The following is a 23,478-nucleotide window of genomic DNA, read 5'->3' as shown; positions in this document are numbered from 1 at the left end:
TTACTTCTATTCCCGAAGAACTGCCAGATTCTAGATTTTTAAATATACCACATATAAGAAGAATCAGATGCAATGGGGTTTGCAATCACATTCAATGGATTCTAGTAATTTTAGAGAAGGAAAGCTCTTCCTTTTTCCTAACGGTTGAGATGTCAACGCACAGGCATGTGCTGCTTCGCAAAGGGAATGCCTCCCGGCTCGGTTAGGTTTCCTCACTGTGCCAACCTCACAGGGGGCACTGCGGCCGTCATTACAGGTGCCAGACTTGGCATCACCACCCACACGGGGATAATGTCAGAGCAGAGCAGCCACGCGGCACCGGGCGGCAGGCATCTCTCGGCTCCATGACTGCGTAATCCTACGGGACCCCCGGGGCATACTTCTGGTCCATTGTCGACCCAAATGCCATCTCACCGCAGACTCTAAGTCAGAAACCCAATCAAAAGTTCAATATGCTCTTCACCCTGTTTAAAATCGGTAAATAACACAAACCTTGAAATGGAACTGAGAGTATGCCTCTAAAGGTAAAGCAAAACTAAAAAAAATCAAAAAAAAAAATCAACATCTCGGCTAAATGTTCCGGTGACCAATCATCTTTAGAAAAACTGGGCTAGATGGGATAACCCACGGCGTTTCCACGAAGCGCTACAGTAAGGGTGGCCAAGCCTAAGTATTTGTGTTACGATTTTAAACTTGAAACTGGCCATTGCAGACACATGGCCTTTTTGGGTTTGCTTAACTATTTCCTAAAAGAAAACAAACAAAACAAAACAAAACAAAAAAAAACCCCAAACATGTTTATTTTTCGGAGTGTGCTAGGGTACCGCTCCAACACCAGTCATTACCAATCCGAGGCCGGCCCTGCCCGGCCGGGCCCGCAGCGCCAGCCGTGGGCGGGGGTCGCGCGTGCGGCGGGCGGGGCGCGAGGCCGGAAGGACCCGCGCGGCGGGCTGGACGGGACCGGACGGGAGGGGCCGGCCTCCCCGCGGCCGCCCGCCGGCCTCCCGGGGCGCCGTCCAGCGCGGCGGCCCGGAGCTGCCTCGGTCATGCAGGGCCCGCCCGCCCCCGCCCAGCCCTCTCCTCCGACACACAGACAGACAAGGTTCCGACCTGCCGCGCCCTGCGTGTTCACAGTCTGTCATGTTTGGTCAGGAGCGGGGCGGGGCTGCGGGCCGGTCTGCGGGGCGCGGGACCCCGGCCGCCCGCCGTAACGAGGCGGTAAAAACTCACGGTTACTAGTGAGCGACACAGACACAGACTTTCCAGTCTGTTAACAACCACGCCAGAGAGATGGGCTCTCTGCAAACACGGGCGCGGCCGCGGCCGGCGCCGCCACGCTAGTCTCTACTCGCCGCCGGCGGCCGAGGCTCGGGAGCGGGCGGGCGAGCGCGCCGCGACGCAGGGGTTTGGACAGTGGCCGTGGCGGTGACTGCTCCTCACCGACATGGCGGCCCCGGGGCGGCGTTCGACAAGATGGCGTCGCTCACCAGCCCGGGACTCCAGGCGCAATATCCCTCCGCGCGCCCGCCTCGCCCCGCCCATCGCGCGTCGGCCATTGCAGGACGCGGCCGTCAGTCACCTGCAGGGGCGGGGCTTCAGCCCTTGCCCGGCGGCGGAGGCGGCTCAGGGCCGGGAGGCGGCCTCTGCTGAGTTTCCCGTGTGACTCGGGGCTCAGTGGCGCTGCAGGACGCCGCCAACTGGGGGTTGTGGGGGGCCCCTAACGAGTGGCTTCTGAAGCAGTCCTTCGGTGGGGGCTGTGTAATAAAGGCCACTCGTGGGGTGTGTTTTTTAAATATAGGGCGTTATTTTTCTTAGGTTTTAATTTTATTTTTTTAAAAATAAAGTCTTTGTTGCTTACGTGATGGAGAAATGTGCTTCCTCCTTCAAGGTTGTAGCGAGCTCTCTTTTTATAACGTTTAGTGCTCAGAATCACGTTTTGAGGAAAATAGCGTGGCTTAGTTCTAGAGGAACCGTCCTTGCTTTTTATTAAAATGATGGACTTAGGGACTTGACCCTCCCAAATATCTGACTTCTTTTGCCATTGCTTGGTGGTAACAAAAAAGGTCCACAGTGGGCCAGGCCAGCTCCGGGGCCACTGCAGTCCTGCGGGCTGGGTGACCAAGGGTAACCACCAGGGCGGCCTGATCACAAATTGATGACTGGGCGGGTCGGCCATGGCAGGTGTCAAGTTCCAGGCCTGGTAGCTTCCTTAGCAACGCTACTCTCGGCCTTGAAGCAGCCCAGCCTATTCTCATGCATCTAGGAGGGTGACCCACCTTTGAAAGGTCGGGGTAATTTTCTTTTCCAACACCTCGCCTGGGAGACTATGAAACTTATCATTGTTATCTTGCTGCCCACTTATTTACTGTCAATGTTAATTATCCCATACTTACCAACGTAAAAGATGTAACTCTCCATTTTGTTTTTTATCCAATGATTTCAATGCTTTGCTTTCCTCACCTCCTTACTCTACCACCAATGGATTTCACGCACCTTTCTTATAATCGCTCCTGTGATTCTAATGCATAAAAGGGACTGAAAAACTGCCTTTTTCCAGAGTCCATTTATACTCCAGCTTTATCTTTTCCTGTGGACGTTACATCAATACCGAGCTCAAATATGCTCCTTTCAAGAAGCCTTTCCAACCACAGGGTGTCTTCTCTTCTGAATCCTCTTAGTTCTTGGTATTTTTTAAAAAAAATATATTTTATTGATTTTTTACAGAGAGGAAGGGAGAGAGACAGAGAGTCAGAAACATCGATGAGAGAGAAACATCGACCAGCTGCCTCCTGCACATCCCCCACTGGGGATATGCCCGCAACCCAGGTACACGCCCCCGACCGGAACCGAACCCGGGACCCTCTATCCCGCAGGCCGACGCTCCATCCACTGAGCCAAACCGGTCCCGGCAGTTCTTGGTATTTTTAAATAAACTTCCTGCCTAAAGGTTGTGTTAATCCCATTGGATGACAGCACTCTACAAGGCACATGAACTGTCCACACCTGTTTCCTCATCTAGAAAATGTGGACTAGCACCTGTAGTACGGACGCGTCCTGGGTTCCAGTGAGCATTAAGTGGGCTGAATGTGAAACATGCCTGATACTAAGCGAGCATTAAATCAATGTTTCTTTTTAGAAACACTGGGGTTTCGATCCAGAGGAGAACCCTAAGGACCGAGCCTAAACACTATAGCAAATATTTGAGATAACGGGTCGCCAGGTGAAATGAGAAGCATAGATTAGGGCGGTGCCTGCGCGGAGCTAGGTAGTTAAGAGCGCGCCTGCGCACTGGGGCAAGGAGCGCGTGCGCAGAGGGGCGGGCGGCGCATGCGTAGGCGGCCTGGGGGCCCCGGGAGCCCCTCCTTCCTCTCCTCTCTCCGCTCCCGCGGTGGTTGTCACTCGGTAGTTGCGGGACTCTGGACAGGAGGATGGATTTCGAGAATCTTTTCTCCAAACCCCCCAACCCGGCCCTGGGCAGGAAACCGGTCACGGACTCCGACGTCATGGATTCCGACGACAGGTGACGCCCGTGTTTTGCTGCCCCGAGCGCCGGGGTCCCAGCGGGTTCCGCCCCCTCTCGCGTCCCGGACGCCCGGTCGTGGGGGGCGTGGAGCGCGCGGGAAGCTCGGACATGGTGCGATGGTGCGGGGCGGGCGCGCTGGTGGAAGGAGGAGGTGCGGGGCTCGATCGGGGCGAGGGTGCGCCGAGAAGCTCCCCCTTCTCCCAGCGGGACTAGAGCACGTGTGAGCGCCTAGAAGACGGAGGTCATCTGTCATTTCTCACCGACACGTGCTAGGCGCTTTTTTTTGGTAGAAAATATGAAACCGTTAGTTCGCCAAGCGGTGGAGTATGAGTGAATAGTCTGTTCTTATTCCACTGATCAGGATCGAAAGACCCGAAAAACTATCATAAAGCAGCAAAGACCTTTTGGATATATTTCCTTTATGTTGAAACGGGAAATGAGGCCGCTGGCCAAATGGCTCTAACTCTTTTCATTCTCGGAGACGTGGTTAGTGTAGTTTTTTTTTACACCCAGATATTCAATGACTCTTTTTCTTGTGACTTTGAAATGCTAAAAACCCACCTTTTCTTCTAAACCTGTATCTTTGCCCCAGTTTCCCTAGGCCAAAACCATAACACAGCCTTTATCCCTTTATTTCTCGTATCAACTATAAGTCATATTATGGTTGACTTTACCTCCATATCACTAAAATCTTTTCACTTCTCTCTGTCTCACATACCTTAATTGGAAGTACTGTATTGTTTTAATTCAGGCTACCATCAAGAGCTTTCCTATGGTGCTTTACATAAAATGTCATTTAATCTTCACAGCCTTTAAAATATCCTTCTTTTTGTAGATGAGGAAGTGGAGGCACAGAGAGAATAAATAACTTGCCAAGATTACACAGTGTAAGTGGCAAAAGTAGGATTAAGTTACTTAGATAAGTTTTCCTCTAGGACTCATGATCTCATCCCCATGTTTCTAAGGCACAATTGGCTAAAGTAAGACCTATAAATATTGAAAAGAGAAAAAGATACTAATTACTTGCAGATGGTAGGATCATCTACAAAGAAAAAGAACAGGAATCAATCAATAAACTTAAAATACGTAAGAAAAATCAGCAAGATAAATAATCACAAAAAAGACAGTAGCAACATGTAAAAAACCAATAGCAGCCATCAGTTTGAAAATTTTACTGAACTACTTTTATGTCATCCTTTTATGACACGGACTTTTGCCAAAATGTCAGGTGAAGATGGTATTGCAATATGGTTATGGTGAGTGTCTGCGAACTATTACTCATTTATATCCTTTGCCCATCCTTTAAAAATTTAGGATCTCTAGTAAGCAGATGTTTTACCCCAATTTGTTATGTCTTTTGACTTTGCCTATGGCATTATTTTCTATGCATAAAGGTTTTTGTCTGTTTCAAAAGCAGTCAAATGAATCAATCTTTTATGGTTTCTGGAGTTTTTGTTTTTTTACTAGTAACTTTATTATGGAATTACTCATTTATTGAGCACCAGCTATGTACAAGACATTATTCTAGGCCCTGGGGACATAGTAATAAATAAAACATATTTTTTTAAAGTCTCATACTCATGAGATTTATGTTCTTGGGGCACAGGCAATATGTAAATATACAGTCCTCAAGTAATGTCATTTCATTCAACGTTGTTTCATTCTAAGGTCCATGAGATGCTGTAGGAACCTAACTCCTGTGTATATCAGTTAGCCTTTGGTAAAATTGATTACATTATATGCTTCACTGCAGTTCCAAGAGCCTATGGATGATATACCGTACTAGAGGCCCGGTGCACGGGAGGGGGGGCCCCTCAGCCCAGCCTGCACCCTCTCCAATCTGGGACCCCTCGGGATGTCTGACTGCTGGGTTAGGCCCGATCCCAGGGATTGGGCCTAAACCGGCAGTCGGACATCCCTCTCGCAATCCGGGACCGTTGGCACCTAACTGCTCACCTGCCTGCTGGTCTGATCCCCCTAACTGCTCTCCCCTGCTAGCATGATCGCCCTAACTGCTCTCCCCTGCCAGGCTGATCCCCCTAACTGCCCTTCCCTGCTGGCCTGATCACCCCTAACCACCTCTACCTGGACTCCGCCACCATAGCTTTGTCCAGAAGGATGTTTGGAAGGTTGTCCAGAAGATGTCCGGTCTAATTAGCATATTACCCTTTTATTAGTATAGATAGATGGTATTGTAGGTGATGATAAATTACATAGAGAAAAATGAAAGAGGGTTAGTTGGATAAGAAGGGAGAATGTATGATGGAAAGGATGTAGATATTTTAAAGAAGGTGGTTAAGGGAAGCCTTATGTATTAACATTAATGAGTAACATTTGAGTAGGAACCTGAAGGAAGTGAGGGAGGTTGATATCTCGCTGGAGAATGTTCCACATAAAGGTCCTGAAGTGCAGGAGCTTGGTGTGATTGGGTGGTGGGAACTAAGTGGCCAGAATGACAATTGGAGTGGAGTAAGAGTAGTCAGACTTGAGTGGTATTGGGTAGGATGGGGGAGGCAGATCATGCAGGGACTTGTAGGTGCCATAAGAAGGACTTCGGCTTCTACCCTAAATATGGTAAGAGGCCTTTGGAGGGTTTTCAGCAGAGAGTGACAGTTTAGTAGGGTCATTCTGCTTGTGGAGAGAGTAGAATGTGGGGGACAAGAGCTTGCATCATAGTATTAGTGGTAAGAAGTGGTCAAATACAGATAAAATGTTGAAGATAAACTGGATGTCTTCATGGTTTGGATGAGGGACATGGGAGGAGTCAAGGACAACATCAAGGTTTTTGGGAGGTATCATTAGAAGATTGGAGTTGCAGTTTAAGATAGCAGGAGTTCAGTTTTGAATATATTACCCTAAGGGTATCTCTAGTAGACACCAGGTAGATAATGGTGAATAGGGGGTTGGCTCTGCCTGCCAGCGTTCCAATCTCAGCTCCACCGTTTACTAGGTTTGTGACAAGTTGCGTAAGTTTTCTGTAATTCAGTTCTTTCATCTGTAAAATAGCTTTTTACGCAGTAGTATGTATGTTATAGGGTTGTTGCGATGATGTGTATGGGACAGTGTCCGGGCACAGAGTAATCATAATGCAAGTGTTTGCTGCTGCTGTAGTTACTATTGTCGTCATTATTCTGCCCAAGGATAGATTACTTCCTGCTCCCCGTGATTCATTACTGAAAAGTAGAGCAATAAAGATCCACAGGATTTGGTTTGTTGGCTCTTGTTTCTGTAAAAGGCTCAAAACATGGTAACTTATCTGATGGGTGTAACTCTGAAGCTCTGAATGGGGAGAGATCAGTGGTAAACTGTTGGATTGGGTATAGCTGTGAAGCCTGAACTCCTGTAACTTGGAAAGAAGCACAAAGCCACAATTCACATTCTTGTAACATGTTGCTTTGAGTATGTACAGGTGCCTAGTCCTTGCCTTTATCTGGCATGTAACACATACTTGAAGCTTTATTCAGTAGTCACTACTTTCTGAGACAAAATTGTGTTTAATGCCCTGTATCTATACCATCCACTATTATTTAGGTTTATTTATGAACTAGAGGCACGTTGCACGAAGAGATTCGTGCAATAGGCCTTCCTTCCCCTGGCTGTCGGCTCCAGATTTCCTCTGGCACCCGGGACCCAGGCCTTTGCTCCGGCTACAGCGGAGAAGCCAAGCCTTTTCAGTCATCTTCAGTCTTCACTCGGGCGGGAGCCTTCCATCTTAGTTCCATGCCTGCATATGCAAATTAACCGCCATCTTTGTTGGGTTGATTTGCATACTCATCCTGATTGGCTGGTGGGCGTAGTGGAGTGACACTAACTTGCTTGTTTCTCTTTTATTAGTGTAGATTTTATTGGTTTCTTTGTTCACCAGTTTTTTGTATTCCTGTGTTTATCTTTCTTGGGTTCACTTTTAGTTTTGCTGAAATACCCTCAACTAACTTTACTTGATGATGTGCATGCATGCCAACTTCTCAGTCCTTTTGAGTATGAAAACAACTTCTCTTTTCCATCTTCCACTTGAATATAAGTTTGGGCTCTCCTGACCTGAGAAGGCACCCTGAATTCTACCTGAAATACTTCTCCCTTGCACTCATTCCTCTTTGTTTGCTAACTCTTCCATGTCTTAGGTTCAGAAAGCCTCTGGCACCTAAATCTAGGTTATGTTCTTCATATATATATATACCTGTACTTACCACACCATATTGAAATTGCTTCCCTTCTTTCTCCCAAACAGATAGAAAGTTCTCAGAAGTCAGGAACAAGGTCTGTTTTACTCATTGTTGTATCCTAGGATTTAAGGCCCAGAGCCTGTATGCTGAATGTGGTAGATACTCAGCATTTGTTGAATGAATTGAATGAGAATGAATGGATAAATTAAAAACCTGCTAATACTTGAGCTAATGTTCGAGGTTATGTAATCTAAAATTCCAGCTTTATTTTTTACTCAAACATGTTTGCCATTTACTACTCATAATTTTGTACATAATTCTCTGGAAAGAAGGGTAGTTGGAGTAGGATTTGAATTTGGAATTTCTTTGAGGGCAAGTTGAAGATAAGCCAAAGCCATGGATTTTAATGCTGTGGGATGAACCCTTTTCAGGTTTAAAAAAATCCTCTTGTATTATTTCATATTTTTGCTACAGAATCGATGATGAAATAGATGATACAGAAGTTGAAGAAACACAAGAAGAGAAAATAAAAGTAAAAGTGGAGTGTGAGCATATTTCCAAAAAAGTAAGATTAAGTTGGCATATCGAAATAACAGCACAATAAATGATTTTGCGGACCTTGATTTAATGGCCTTTGGATTTAATGGACAAAATTTCTGGTCCATATGTCATGTGAAAATTACTATCCTGTTAATTTTAAAATGTTTTAACCAAGATTTGCTTATAATTAAATTAACTGGTTATTTTTTTTATTAATTCACTGTTATTTTTAAAAAAATTTAGCAAATAGGCAATATGTTGGAAAACACTGTAGTAATTTCGCCAACATAAATAAATATTACATATCTACAACTATAGTTTACATATTTAAATTCAAGAGTCACTGCTTGTAGCCAATGTTTGGCCATGATTAGAATGTGATCACACCTTATTGCACATGTAATTGGTTCTGTTTTTGAGTGGTGTCACTTTCTGCCATAGTATTAACTCATGCTGTGGGATGTTCCCCTGTGCACTAAGCCACGCGCAGCCATGTGCATTTGTTTGCTCATGGTAACTGGTGAATGCATACATTTAATAAATTTAAAATTAGAGTACAGTGGGGCCTTGACTTACGAGTGTGCCGACTAACGAGTTTTTTTGAGATACGAGCCGTCTCTCAGCCGATTTTTTGCTTTGAGTTGCAAGCTCAAAAAAATTCGGGTTACGAGCCAGCTTCAGATACGCCACCGCTAGTTGGCGCAGCGAACGTCACAGTGGTTTGACATACAAGTAATTTGAGTTATGAGCTCCGTCACGGAACGAATTAAACTCGTAAGTCAAGGCCCCACTGTAATACTTTTCTGTGAAATTAAACTTTTCATACTTAATTTTAATTGCACAAATGTTTAATTGCACATAAGTAGAAACAGGTAAACTAATTTGTCAATTATTTAATATATGAATTAGTAAAACATACTTTATTATATAACAGACTTTCAGCTTTAACAGACACCCCCTCACCTGAATTAGTCTGCTATATTGAGGTTTTACTGTAATGGATATGAGAAATTTTTTAGGGACCCTGTTTGTCTCATTTTAGTTAGCATTTGAGACACAGTTAACTTATATCAAACCCAGTTACACTTTTTAAAAAACTTATCCTTTAAGGGCTTTGTCATTTAACATGAACTATTTTTAGTGCATTGCATTTATTTTTTCTATTTCTGAAATGGGTTGTAAAGTATTTCAAAATTTTCTTCTCATATTAGATCTAAATTTTAAGGATATTGGATTGCTAATGTAACTAACCTTAGTGATTTAAAGCATAAAGCTTGTATTCATTTGCTAGGACTGCCATAACAAAGTACCTGGCTGGTATTCTCAATGGTTAGAGCGTCATCCTGTGCATCGAAGGGTCACAAGTTTAAATCCCAGTCAGTGCACATACTCAGGTTCAGGTTCAATCCCCTGTCTGGGCCTGAATGTGAGGCAACCTGTCGATGTTTCTTTCTCTCCCTCTCCTTTCCTCTGTCTCTATAATAAATGAAAAACATAATTCTCAGGTGAGAATTTTTAAAAAGTACCACAAACTGGGTAACTTAAAAAGTAGAAATTTGTTGACTCAAGCTTCTGGAGGCTAAATGTCTGAGATCAAGGTGTCGGCTGTGAAAGGGAATCTGTTCCAGGCCTTTCCCATTACTTCTCGTGGTTTGCTGGCACCTTTGGGTGGCCAGCTTGGCTTCCAGAGCATCGCCTGGATCTTTACCTTCCTGTTCTAATGGTGTTCTCCCTGTGTGCATGTCTGTGTCTAAATTTCTCCTTTTCATAAGGACACTGGTTTTAAAGGATTATAGCCCACCCTAATACCTCATTTTAATTATACATACAATGCCCTGTTTCCAAACAGTCACATTCTAAGGTACTGAGTGTTAGGAATTCAACATAAGAATTTGGGAGGACGCAACCAGTAACAAAGCCAATATCTGCTCTTCTTTTGCCTCTTTTTCTCTTTTGAACTATTTTTTTAATTATTAATTTTAGCACATTACAAAAGAATGGGTTTTAATTGGCAAGGAGACTTCACAGACACAAATAGACTATCCTGCAATACTCTTTACTTAGGTTTGTACAAGGATATAAGACAGGAAATACAGCAGGTACAGCATCTTCAGCACCTCAGGAAGACTCACAGCTACCCAAGAATGTGACTTCTTTTGCTTTGCTATAGACGAGGGCCAAGATTGACAGGGAGAAATTACAGCTTGGATTGCCTACAATTTTTTTCTACTATTTTAGTCATTTGGGTCCGATACTTTGTGCCCATTTAAAGTCCTCTAATCCATGTATAACACTATACAGGAGATAGGCAGGTACAACATTCTAGGATTATTTTAAGTGGTTTCCAGGAAATAGTACTATGAAAAGATGGACACCTAGATTATTCCCAAGGAGGCTTGCTTTAGCCCAGGCTCTTTACTCACAAGTGTGTAGAAGAATGTGAATGTATCCCAGCTGATCAAAAAGAGAGCACCCACGTCAGCACATTGGAAGTCAAGAATGATCATTACCATCAGAGCCTCTGGTGCCTCCCTTCTCAGCCACCCTCCTTATTTCTTCCTAGAGGTACAGTCCTAACTTATGTGCTCATCACTTCCTTGCTCTTCTTTACAGTTTTACTAATGCTGTCATCCATAAGAATACAGTTTGTTCTTGCCCGTTTTTGTACTTTATAGAAATAAGATAGTGCCATGGATGTTCTTTTTCTCAACATTATATGATTCATAGATATTATGGTGTATACTTGTTTGCTTGCTGTCTTAGCTGCATAGTATTCCATTATTTGAACATACTAGATCTGTTGTTGGTAGACTTTTGGTTTGATTCTCATTTTTGGAGATTATGGGCAATGCTGCTACTACATTTTCACTTCTATCCTGCTGCATGTGTACAATGGTCCCCTTTACCTACAATTTTGCTTTCAGTTACCCATGGTCAGCCATGGTCCAAAAATATTAAATGGAAAATTCCAGAAAGAAACAATTCTTAAGTTTTAAATTGCACGCTGTTCTGAGTAGCATGATGAGATCTCAGGCCATCCCGCTCCATTCTACCCAGGATGTGAAGCATCTCTTTGTCCAGCTTATCCACACTGTGTGTAGACACTTCCTGCCTGTTGATTACTTGGTAGCCATTTTGGTTATCAGATCGATTGTTGTGGTATCACAGTGCTTGTGTTCAAGTGATCTTTATTTTACTTAATAATGGCCCCAAAGTGCAAGGGTAGTGATGCTGGCAATTCGGATGTGCCAAAGAAAAGCCGGAGGTGCTTCCTTCCAGTGAAAAGGTATGAGTACAGTACAATAAGATATTTAGAGAGAAAGATCACATTCATAAAACGTTTTTATAGCAAGTGTGTTGGTACAATTGTTTATTTTATCAGTTATTGTTGTTTATATTTTACTGTGCCTAATTTATAAATTAAACTTTAGCACCAGATAGGCAGGTACCACATTCTAGGATTATCACACGTATATATTAGTATATGTATATACTAGTATTAGTATAGGAAAAACAGTATATATGGAGTTTGATAGTATCCGCAGTTTCGGGCATCCAGTGGGGGTCTTGGAATGAATAAGTGGGAACAATTCTACTCTGCATGTACATAGGAGTGGAACTGCTGGGTCTTCAAGCATCTTTACCTTTACCATAATGGCAACCTGCATTCCAAAGGGGTTCTGACTTTTATTTGAGGGACTGTATTTCTACTGCTCCACACTTGATATATATATATTTTTAAATATATTTTATTGATTTTCCACAGAAAGGAAAGGAGAGGGATAGAGAGTCAGAAACATCGATGAGAGAGAAACATCGATCAGCTGCCTCCTGCACACCCTCCGCTGGGGATGTGCCCGCAACCAAGGTACATGCCCTTGACCGGAATTGAACCCGGGACCCCTCAGTCCGCAGGCCGACGCTCTATCCACTGAGCCAAACCGGTCAGGGCCACACTTGATATTTTTATCCTTCTAATTTTTTGCCATCTGATGAGGTATCTCATTGCAATTTACTTTGTATTTTCTTGATTGCTGTTGAGATGGAGCATCTTTCCATATGTTTGTACATTTGGATTTCCCTTTGTGTGTGTGTGTGTGTGTGCGCGCGCGCGCCTATTCAAGTCTTTGTTCTTTTTAAAATTGGTTTGTCTGAATGTTTATATCTTCATTTATAGTTCTTTATTCTGGATATAAAGGGTTTTTTCCCTTCATTGTGGATTATGTATTGCAGATATCTGCACATTTTCTGATTTTCTTTCCACTCAATGACTCTATTGATGAAAAGCTTATAATTTTAATGTTTTCAAATTTATTAATTTTTCCCTTTATAGTTACTGCTTTATTTAAATATCCTGAGTAAAAATATTTTCCTACAGTGTCTTTATTGTTTTGCCTTTCACACTGAAGTTTATAATCACCAGGATTGATTTTTGTGAACACTAATAGGTGCAGAGAACAACAAATTTTGTTTTACTTTTTATTTTTGTTATCATATGCAATTGTTCTGGCATCATTCACTGAGGAGAAAGGACTGCCTTTGCTCCCATAGGCCTGCAGTGTCACCATTGTCAAAAATCAAGTGCTCATGTTCAGATGGGTCTGTTTCTGGACTATTCTCTTCCACTGGCTTATTTGTCTATTGTCTATTCTGTCCCTTAAGACCTCACTCTGTTAATTACTACAACTTTATAATGAGTTTGTATATCTTCTTTGTGTCTTGGCTATTCTTAGCTTTTTAAATTTCCATATAAGTTTTAGGAGCAGTTTGTCAAGTTCCACAGAAAATCCTGGTGGGAAATTTATTGGGAATGCATTGAATCTAGATCATCTGAGGGAAAATTGACATCTTTAGAACATTGAGTTTCTCAATCTTTGAGTCCTCTTTAATTTCTCTCTAACAGTGTTTTATAATTTTCTTGGTAGATGTCTTACATCTTACACTTTTTTTTTGTTAGATTTATTGCTATATCTTTGGTGAGGCTGTTGTCAATGACATCTTTTTTTATGTTGGTTTCTTTTTAAACTAAATATATTTTTATTGATTTCAGTGATGAAGGGAGAGGGAGAGAGAGATAGAAACATCAATTATGATAATCATTGATAGGCTGCCTCCTGCACGCCCCCTAATGGGGATCAAGCCCTCAACCCAGGCATGTGCCCTTGACCAGAATCAAACCCAGAATCCTTCATTCTGCAGGCCAATGCTCTGAGCCAAACCAGCTAGGGTTTATGTAGGTTTCTTATTTGGCTGGCATATGTAGGAATGTATGGGATTAAACCTTTGAGTACTTGTTAGCTTTTCAGGAAATATCTTGAATTTATCTTCATAGTTGATAGCTAATTTAGCCACAACTAAGCAACCATAGATTATAGATGATGAATGAATGGGTGTGCCTGTGTTCCAGCAAAACTTTATTTACAAAAACAGGAGGCCAGGCCAGTGTTTGCCAATTCCTGACCAGAAGTTCTGTTTGTAAGTTTTTTGTATGGTGTTAGTTGGAAAAGGGTGCTCTTTCTTGAGGATGTGGAGATGAACTTGGTGGCCTGAAGACTGTTGGATTGGTTGGTAGTCTTGTCTGGTGTAATGAAGATAAAGTGTGCATTGAAGCCCTTGTCAGGTTAGGAAACTTTCTCAGTTTGTTTGGATCCTTCAAACAGAAGCAAATTCATTTTCTAGGCTTACAGTTGGCAGACCTTTAAATTGAAAAAAGAATAGGCTTTGGTGTCTATGATATATCTTAGTGTAGTACATTTTTAATTGGGCCATTACAGTTTACTTTTATGAAATCATAAGTTACTGAATTAAACCATTTGGAAGTATAGTCAATATGAAGGGAGAAATAAAATGTGAACTATAGTACTGTAATTTTTTTAATACAAGAATTCTCTGTTTCCTTTTAAAAAATATGTTATTATTGATTTCAGAGAGGAAGGGAGAGGAAGAGAGAGAGAGAGAGAGAGATATCAATGATGAGAGAGAATCATTGATCAGCTGCCTACTGTACGCCCCCTACTGGGGATCGAGCCTGCAACCCAGGCCTGTGCCTTGACTGAGAATCGAACCATGACCTCCTAGTTCAATGCTCAACCGCTGAGCCAAAACCCCCCGGGCGATTTTTTTTTTTAGTCAAAAAGTTAAAATTTGGGCATTTACTCTCTTAATTCAGCAAAGTACATAGAGTAAACAAATTAAGAATCTTCCCTCAAATTACCTTTAAGGATGGCTGTGTCATGCTGGTTTTTTGTTTTTGTTTTTACGTTGTTTTGTATTTGTTTTTTATTTCTGGAAAATTTCAAATACCTGAAAATGAAAAGAATAGTATATGATCCCCCATGTATCCATCACCTAATCTCAGCAATGATCAGTTTCTGGTTATTCATTGTTTCTTCTTTATAACCACATAGTTTTGAATTGTTCTAGGTTTTTTAAATTGAAATTTTAATTTTACTTAGTTTAGGCACTTTGGAAACTCTACAACATCACCAAAGAATTTGCTACATAGAAAATCAAGAAGTAAGGACTATGATGTATACACTGATAATGTCTGCAATCAGGAACCAGAAGATAATTTTGCTAAAGAGCCTCAACAGCATATACAAGCCAGAGAAATGGCAAATGCTGCTCAGTCCTTACTGTCTCATAAAGAATCCATGAAGAAAGAGGAAGCAAAGTGTACACAGGAAGGTAAAGGTAAAACTATTTTATCATTTAAAGTCTATCTAGAGGAGCAGTCACTTTGTTCGTGACTTGGGGGGTGGGGGTTCACCTGCATTTTATGATAAGAGTAGAGGCCCAGTGCATGAAATTCGTGTATGGGTAGGTTCCCTATGCCTGGCCGGCCATCAGCGCTGATCAGGTTCCCCGCCTCACCACCTCCAACCTCCCAGCCTCCTCCTTCCCTTGCTCCTTCAGTGCCCCGTCACCACAGCCCGCTGGTCACCTGCCATGTTCCGTGCCACACCCTGGTGGTCAGCGCACATCATAGCGAGTGATCGAACTCCTGGTCGAACTCCCGAGGGGACACTTTGCATAATAGCCTTTTATATATATAGAAGATCATGATTTATATGGATCTTTACTCCAGATGTGAGACACTCTTCAACACCTGGCCACTCAGTGTACAGTGCTCACTGAGTTTGCAGGAGGAGCTGGGAGTTCAGGAGGGTTATCAAAGGCCATGGCTACTTTGAAAGGGAGAATGCTAAATCCCAGCCTCTGCATGTAAAAGGAGCAAGATATACCTGTTTGTATTGCTATCAGCTGAAGATGAATTGACTCAATGTCAGGGATGGTGGTGTGTCAGACTAATTTCACGTATGTACTCTTTTAGATGTCTTAGTTTCAGGTGTACAGCTTAGTGATTAGTCAGTTATATAACTGTAAGGTGAGTTATATAAATACGTCCAGTACCCATCTGACCCCATACATAGTTATTACAGTACCATTGTATAAATGCAATACTTGATCCTCATTTACTGCCTCCCCCCTTAAAATGCTTTTCTGTTTAATATGGGTCATAGATGAGTTCAATCTGTATGAAATGTTTTCAGTGGAAAATCTGATAGTAAGCTACACAGTCAGTTTAAACATTTGAAGTTTTACTGTTATAGTGTTATGGTAGTTCCTAATCAGATTCCTCATATCCTGAACACTTCAGAAGGATCTGGCTTGTGGCTAGACCGGGGACCGAACCTGCAATGTAGGTATGTGCCCTGACTAGGAATCAAACCTGAGACCCTTTGGTGTACTGGGCGACGTTCCAAACAACTGAGCCACACAATCGCAGCCAGTGCTGCTGTTGTGCTTTTATATCATCATTAAAGTTAATTTTCTGTTTTCAGATGTTAAACAAAAAAACAAAAACTTTAAAGCTGCCCATAAGAATGGTAAACAGAAGAAAATGAAGCGGAAATGGCCCGGCACTGCAGACAAGGGATCATGTGCATCACTGAGGAACAGTGGCTCACAGGGACAGGTAAAAGGACCATGTCTGCCTTACCCTCAGTGACAAGGCACAAAATGGGGGTTATCAGTAGTGAAGTCTCCGACAGCATGGGCTACCCGTTCTCGCTCACACAGGAGCTGCCAGCACCCCCTTTAAGCGCCGTTGCCACGCATTTATGCACCTAGTATTCCCTTCATTTGGTTTACATCGACTTGATTTTTAGTGTTGTGCAGTCAGTGTATATGGATTGACAGACGGGTAACGGGGAGAAAATACAATAATCATGAGCATGTTTCAAAGGCCACAGAGTCTTACAGAGTTTCTGCTGTTGCAGTCCCTGGTCTACTGGGTCTAGACCAGCCGTGGGCAAACTACGGCCCGCGGGCCAGATCCGGCCCGTTTGAAATGAATAAAACTATTGAGAAAAAAGACCGTACCCTTTTATGTAATGATGTTTACTTTGAATTTATGTTAGTTCACACAGACACTCCATCCATGCTTTTGTTCCGGCCCTCCGGTCCAGTTTAAGAACCCATTGTGGCCCTCAAGTCAAAAAGTTTGCCCACCCCTGCTCTAGACTCCCTCTGGAAATCCTATATAATAAAAACCTAATATGTAAATTGACCAAATGGCGCAATGACCAGCAGAATGACCGGTCGCTATGACGTGCACTGACCACCGGGGGCATGCGTTCAATGCAGGAGCTGCCCCCAGCCTGCAGCCCTCAGACCAGCCCAGGCAGGTGCCAGTGGGGGCCCCCTGATCACCCTGCCTGTCACCCCACTTGGCCCTGCTCGCTGGCCAGGCCTGGGGACCCTATTCGTACATGAATTTCTTGCACTGGGCCTCTAGTTAAAAGTGAATATATCTGAGCATTGGCCTTACCACCCTCCCCTGCCCTCCTCTTGGTTTGATTTTGCTTGTAGAAGTTCTGTACATGTAATCAGGGTGGGACAATAAGTGACTCCTCTGGACTCGGCCTTTCTGAGGGCTTCTGAACTGGCGGCAACTATTTTTATCAGGTTTGTCCACAGGGACATGTGCTAAATTACTAGGAATACTAAATTGTCTATACCAGTGGTCGGCAAACTGTGGCTCGCGAGCCACACGCGGCTCTTTGGCCCCTTGAGTGTGGCTCTTCCACAAAATACCATGTGCAGGCACGCACATACAGTGCAATTGAAATTTTGTGGCCCATGTGCAGGAGTCCGTATTTTGTGCAACAGCCACACTCAAGGGGCCAAAGAGCCGTATGTGGCTCTGGAGCCACAGTTTGCTGACCACTGGTCTATACTAATAAAAGGGTAATATGCTAATTAGACCAGACATCTTTTGGACATCCTTCAGGACAAAGCCATGGTGGCAGGGGCCGAGGCAGAGGCGGTTAGGGGTGATCAGGCCGGCAGGGGAGAGCAGTTAGGGGCTTTCAGGTCGGCAGGGGAGAGCAGTTAGGGATGATGAGGCTGGCAGGGGGAAGGACTTAGGTGTGATCACACCGGCAGGGTAGCATTTAAGGGCGATCAGGCAGGCAGGCAGAGGTGGTTAGGGGTGATCAGGCAGGCAAGCGAGAAGTTAGGGGTGATCAGGCAGGCAGGCAGAGGGGTTTGGGGTGACCAGGCAGGGAGGAAGAGGCGGTTAGAGGCAATCAGGCAGGCAAGCGAATGGTTAGGGGCAATCTGGCAAGCAGATGAGCAGTTAGGGGCAATCAGGCAGGCAGGCAAGCAGTTAGGGGTGATCAGGCAGGCAAGCGGAGTGGTTAGGAAGGATTAGGCAGGCAGGTGAGCGGTTAGGGCAATCAGGCAAGCGGTTAGGGCAATCAGGCAGGCAGGCGAGCGGTTAGGGAGGATTAGGCAAGCAGGCAGAGGTGGTTAGAGGCGATCAGGCAGGCATGCAGAGTGGTTAGCAGTGATCAGGCAGGCAGGCAGGCAGGTAGGCGAGCGGTTAGGAGCCAGTGGTCCTGGATTGCAAGAGGGTGCAGGCTGGACTGAGGGACCCCCTGCCCGCCCCTCTCCCTGTACACTAATTGCGTGCACCGGGCCTCTAGTCAAGTTATAACTGTCACTGAAATGTATGGTGCACTGAGGTGTTCCCAAATGCCAGAATGTAGAGGACTTACTCTGAGGTCTTATTACCCACCTAAGGAGTCCTGGCTTTTATCAGGCATTGTATTCAATTTCTTTGGAGAACAGCCCTCTCTTTTGCCCAGGGTAAACTTCTCTTTAATTGTGTTCTGATGAGGGGTGGGCAGAGAGAACTTGTTATAATAGCTTTGTTTGTTTCCATGTAGAATTTTAATTTGTCCTCAGTTATGGCCTTATTTCTCAGACTCCACCTAAGCCGAGCCTCCAGCTTAAAACCTGCTTTTCATTTATAAAAAATCTGCCAAGAACCTGTTGAATTCTTTCAATTAACTTCATGCTCTCCTTCTGTACTTTATTTCTGTGGAATGTCAGGAAGCCATACTAGTTCAGTAAACCATCCTGAATCAAAAGCAGGAAATTTTTTTACTTAAAACTGCTTTATTTAGACTCCTTTCCAAAAAGGGGGGAAAACAAAGTTTTACTGTCATGTTTGTGTGCATTCTAAATTATGTAGAGAACAGCAAACATCAAAGCAGTGAGTTTATAGCTAGTTGTGTGAAGGAGAGTATTAAGGCAGTAATTTGTATTTTGGGTTATTTCATTGCCCTCTGAAAAGAATCATATCAACTAGTAATACTCATCTCTAATATTATTAAAACAGGCTCTCCAAGGGCAGCTGCCAGCCCTGGGCTTCTGCTACAGTGGGTACCTATCATTGCAGCTGTCATTTCAGAACAGCTCCAGCAGTAGTTAGAAAAGCATTCCTGAAAGTAAAGTTAACCTGATTAAAGAGAACCGGGCAGGTCTTCCTTCTTGTCATCAGGACTGCCACCTCCTCTGTAACCAAAGCTGTGAATTATGGGAAAAAGGATAGGCTTTGGTAGCTATGATATATCTTAGTGTAGTGCATTTTAAAAAAATTTTTAAAAATATATTTTATTGATTTTTTTACAGAGAGGAAGGGAGAGGGATAGAGAGTTAGAAACATCGTTGAGAGAGAAACATCGATCAGCTGCCTCCTGCACGCCCCCTACTGGGTATGTGCCGGCAACCAAGGTACATGCCCCCGACCAGAATCGAACCTGGGACCCTTCAGTCCACAGGCTGACACTCTATCCACTGAGCCAAACCCGTTAGGGCAGTGTAGTGCATTTTTAATTGGGCCATTGCCATTGTCCTGGTTTTATTTATATTCCTAAGTCATCTCATCTTTTTCTTTAATACAAGAAAATCAAATATGTTATTACTTGCAATAGAAGGGGTTTGCTGCAGTACTGTAGGCCTGTATGTTTTGTGCAAAGGGGGCATTTAGTCACTCATTTGGATTATTGTAATATTAATTCACATACACTGAATGGAATTTTATCTGTGTGTTTGACTAAGCTAAACTTGGGAGCTATGGCATATTAAATGATTTTTTGGTTCTCTAAATAAAAATTAAAGAACAGAACCATGGTAAACACAATCATTACAAGAGTCAGCCAACTTTTTCATAACGGACCAGATAGTGCATCTTTTTGACTTTGTGAGCCATATTGTCTCTGCCACAGCTAAGCAGCCATAGATGATAGATGATGAATGAATGGGTGTGCCTGTGTTCCAGCAGAACTTTATTTACAAAAACAGGAGGCCAGTCCAGTGTTTGCCAATTCCTGACCAGAAGTTCTGTTTGTAAGTTTTTTGTATGGTGTTAGTTGGAAAAGGGTGCTCTTTCTTGAGGATGTGGAGATGAACTTGGTGGCCTGAAGACTGTTGGATTGATTGGTAGTCTTGTCTGGTGTAATGAAGATAAAGTGTGCATCGAGGCCCTTGTCAGGTTAGGAAACTTTCTCAGTTTCTTTGGATTCTTCAAGCAGAAGTAAATTCATTTTCTAGGCTTGCGGTTGGCAGACCTTTAAATTGGAAAAAGAATAGGCTTGGTGTCTATGATATATCTTAGTGTAGTACATTTTTAATTGGGCCATTACAGTTTACTTTTATGAAATCATGAGTTACTGAATTAAACCATTTGGAAGTGTAGTCAATATGAAGGGAGAAATGTGAACTATAATACTATAATTTTTTTAATACAAGAATTCTCTGCTTCTTTTTAAAAAATATGTTATTGATTTTAGAGAGGAAGGGAGAGGAAGAGAGAGAGAGATAGAGATATCAATGATGAGAGAGAATCATTGATCAGCTGCCTCCTGCACGCCCCCTACTGGGGATCGAGCCTGCAACCCAGGCCTGTGCCTTGACTGAGAATCGAACCATGACCTCCTGGTTCAATGCTCAACCACTGAGCCACAGCACCTGGGCAATTTTTTTTTTTTTTTTTTAGTCAAAAAGTTAAAATTTGGGCATTTACTCTCTTAATTCAGCAAAGTACATAGAGTATACAAATTAAGAATCTTCCCTCAAATTACCTTTAAGGATGGCTGTGTCATGCTGGCTTTTTGTTTTTGTTTTTGGTTTTGTTTTGTTTTTTGTTTGTTTTTTAATTCTGGAAAACTTCAAATACCTGAGAATGGAAAGGATAGTATATCTCCCATGTATCCATCACCTAACCTCAGGAATGATCAGTTTATGGTTAGTCATTGTTTCTTCTTTATAACCACATAATTTTGAATCGTTCTAGGTTTTTTAAATTAAAATTTTAATTTTACTTAGTTTAGGCACTTTGGAAACTCTACAACATCACCAAAGAATTTGCTATATAGAAAATCAAGAAGTAAGGACTATGATGTATACACTGATAATGTCTGCAATCAGGAACCAGAAGATAATTTTGCTAAAGAGCTTCAACAGTATATACAAGCCAGAGAAATGGCAAAAGCTGCTCAGTCCTTATTGTCTCATAAAGAATCCATGAAGAAAGAGGAAGCAAAGTGTACACAGGAAGGTAAAGGTAAAACTATTTTATCATTTAAAGTCTATCTAGAGGAGCAATCACTTTGTTCGTGACTTGGGGGGTGGGGGTTCTACTGCATTTTAAAATAAGACTAGGGACCCGGTGCACAAAAATTCGTGCACTGGGAGTGGGCCCTCAGCCCGACCTGCACCCTGTCTAATCTGGGAGCCCTCAGGGGAGCCCTTGCCAATCTGGGAGTTTCTGTCTGTCTTTGTAATCATATGAGTGAGTTGTCTGAGACCCCCAACCCAGTTTGGTTTGTTGCTCACAGAATAATAGAGGCATTTTTTTTTTTGCTTTGCTTCATTGGTGGAGATTTCCTGCAAGTTTTAGGATATCTTTCCTTTAATTTTTCCTAGACACTCTGATTTTACTTATGTCTCTCACCTTTGCTTTCCCTCCACCCCCCACCACAACAGTAACTTGCTCCAGGCTCACTTTGCTCTAGTGTCTAGGACAGTGATGGCGAACCTATGACACGCGTGTCAGAGGTGACATGCAAACTCATTTTTTGGGTTGATTTTTCTTTGTTAAATTGCATTTAAATATAAAAAATAAATATCAAAAATATAAGTCTTTGTTTTACTGTGGTTGCAAATATAAAAAAATTTCTATATGTGACATGGCACCAGAGTTAAGTTAGGGTTTTTCAAAATGCTGACACGCCGAGCTCAAAAGGTTCGCCATCACCAGTCTAGGAGATCCGTCTGCCACCAGAATTACGATTCCCAGCATTCCTGGTGCTCCCCACGCTCTTAGTTTGCCCTTCCTGCTCTGTCTCTGTACCACGGCCTCCCACTCTGCCAAGTCCTCCAATCCGCCAGCTCTCCCTCTCCGCTCTCCGCCTGGCAGCTTGAGAGCCAAGTTCGCCAAGCCGGCTCTACTCTCAGCCGGCTCTCCCACTCTGCTCTCCGCCCAGTGGCTAGGGGGGGCGACCAAGGGAGCCACATCCCCCCAGGCTGCCGGCTCTCCTGCTCTGCTTTCTGCCCGGCACCTGTGTATGCAAATAAACCTGCCATCTTTGTTGGGTTTATTTGCATACTCACTCCTGATTGGCTGGTGAGCATAGTGGAGGGACGGTCAATTTACATGTTTCTCTTTTATTATATAGGACTAGAGGCACAGTGCACGAAATTCATGCATGGGTAGGTTCCCTAGTCTTGGCTGGTGTTCAGGACCAATCAGATTCCCCGCCTCACCGCCTCCAACCTCCCAGCCTCCTCCTTCCCTTGCTCCTTCAGTGCCCCGTCACCACAGCCCGCTGGTCACCTGCCATGTTCCGTGCCACACCCTGGTGGTCAGCGCACATCATAGCGAGTGATCGAACTCCTGGTCGAACTCCCGAGGGGACACTTTGCATAATAGCCTTTTATATATATAGAAGATCATGATTTATATGGATCTTTACTCCAGATGTGAGACACTCTTCAACACCTGGCCACTCAGTGTACAGTGCTCACTGAGTTTGCAGGAGGAGCTGGGAGTTCAGGAGGGTTATCAAAGGCCATGGCTACTTTGAAAGGGAGAATGCTAAATCCCAGCCTCTGCATGTAAAAGGAGCAAGATATACCTGTTTGTATTGCTATCAGCTGAAGATGAATTGACTCAATGTCAGGGATGGTGGTGTGTCAGACTAATTTCACGTATGTATTCTTTTAGATGTCTTAGTTTCAGGCGTACAGCTTAGTGATTAGTCAGTTATATAACTGTAAGGTGAGTTATATAAATACGTCCAGTACCCATCTGACCCCATACATAGTTATTACAGTATCATTGTATAAATGCAATACTTGATCCTCATTTACTGCCTCCCCCCTTAAAATGCTTTTCTGTTTAATATGGGTCATAGATGAGTTCAATCTGTATGAAATGTTTTCAGTGGAAAATCTGATAGTAATCTACACAGTCAGTTTAAACATTTGAAGTTTTACTGTTATAGTGTTATGGTAGTTCCTAATCAGATTCCTTATATCCTGAACACTTCAGAAGGATCTGGCTTGTGGCTAGACCGGGGACCGAACCTGCAATGTAGGTATGTGCCCTGACTAGGAATCAAACCTGAGACCCTTTGGTGTACTGGGCGACATTCCAAACAACTGAGCCACACAATCGCAGCCAGTGCTGCTGTTGTGCTTTTATATCATCATTAAAGTTAATTTTCTGTTTTCAGATGTTAAACAAAAAAACAAAAACTTTAAAGCTGCCCATAAGAATGGTAAACAGAAGAAAATGAAGCGGAAATGGCCCGGCACTGCAGACAAGGGATCATGTGCATCACTGAGGAACAGTGGCTCACAGGGACAGGTAAAAGGACCACGTCTGCCTTACCCTCA

General features: G+C 43.3%; 2 protein-coding genes across 3 annotated transcripts in view; one reads left to right on the top strand and one right to left on the bottom strand.

Moving 5' to 3' along the window:
* Nucleotides 1–1,556, bottom strand: part of ZC3H6 (zinc finger CCCH-type containing 6) — a gene marked incomplete at its 5' end in the record, with an annotated part of 51,724 nt that extends 50,168 nt beyond the window's left edge. The window contains one exon of one of the 2 annotated variants that reach the window (XM_081101131.1): nt 1,441–1,556. In XM_081101131.1, the coding sequence (XP_080957257.1) occupies nt 1,441–1,556 (116 nt within the window). Of the gene's footprint in view, nt 1–1,110 lie in introns of both variants that reach the window. The other variant, XM_081101130.1, reaches the window with a different exon arrangement.
* A 1,754-nt stretch (nt 1,557–3,310) lies between these two features.
* The window catches only part of ZC3H8 (zinc finger CCCH-type containing 8), a 35,259-nt gene continuing 15,091 nt past the window's right edge, over nt 3,311–23,478 (top strand). The window contains exons 1-6 of the mRNA XM_081101132.1: nt 3,311–3,520; nt 8,161–8,251; nt 14,682–14,913; nt 16,071–16,204; nt 20,905–21,136; nt 23,316–23,449. Coding sequence (XP_080957258.1) covers nt 3,429–3,520; nt 8,161–8,251; nt 14,682–14,913; nt 16,071–16,204; nt 20,905–21,136; nt 23,316–23,449 — 915 coding nt within the window. The 5' untranslated portion in view covers nt 3,311–3,428. The remainder of the gene's footprint in view (nt 3,521–8,160; nt 8,252–14,681; nt 14,914–16,070; nt 16,205–20,904; nt 21,137–23,315; nt 23,450–23,478) is intronic.

This window comes from Myotis nattereri, assembly GCF_964212035.1.
Source record: "Myotis nattereri genome assembly, chromosome: 10".
NCBI classification, from domain to species: domain Eukaryota; kingdom Metazoa; phylum Chordata; class Mammalia; order Chiroptera; family Vespertilionidae; genus Myotis; species Myotis nattereri.
This window is presented reverse-complemented; position numbering and strand designations above follow the sequence as displayed.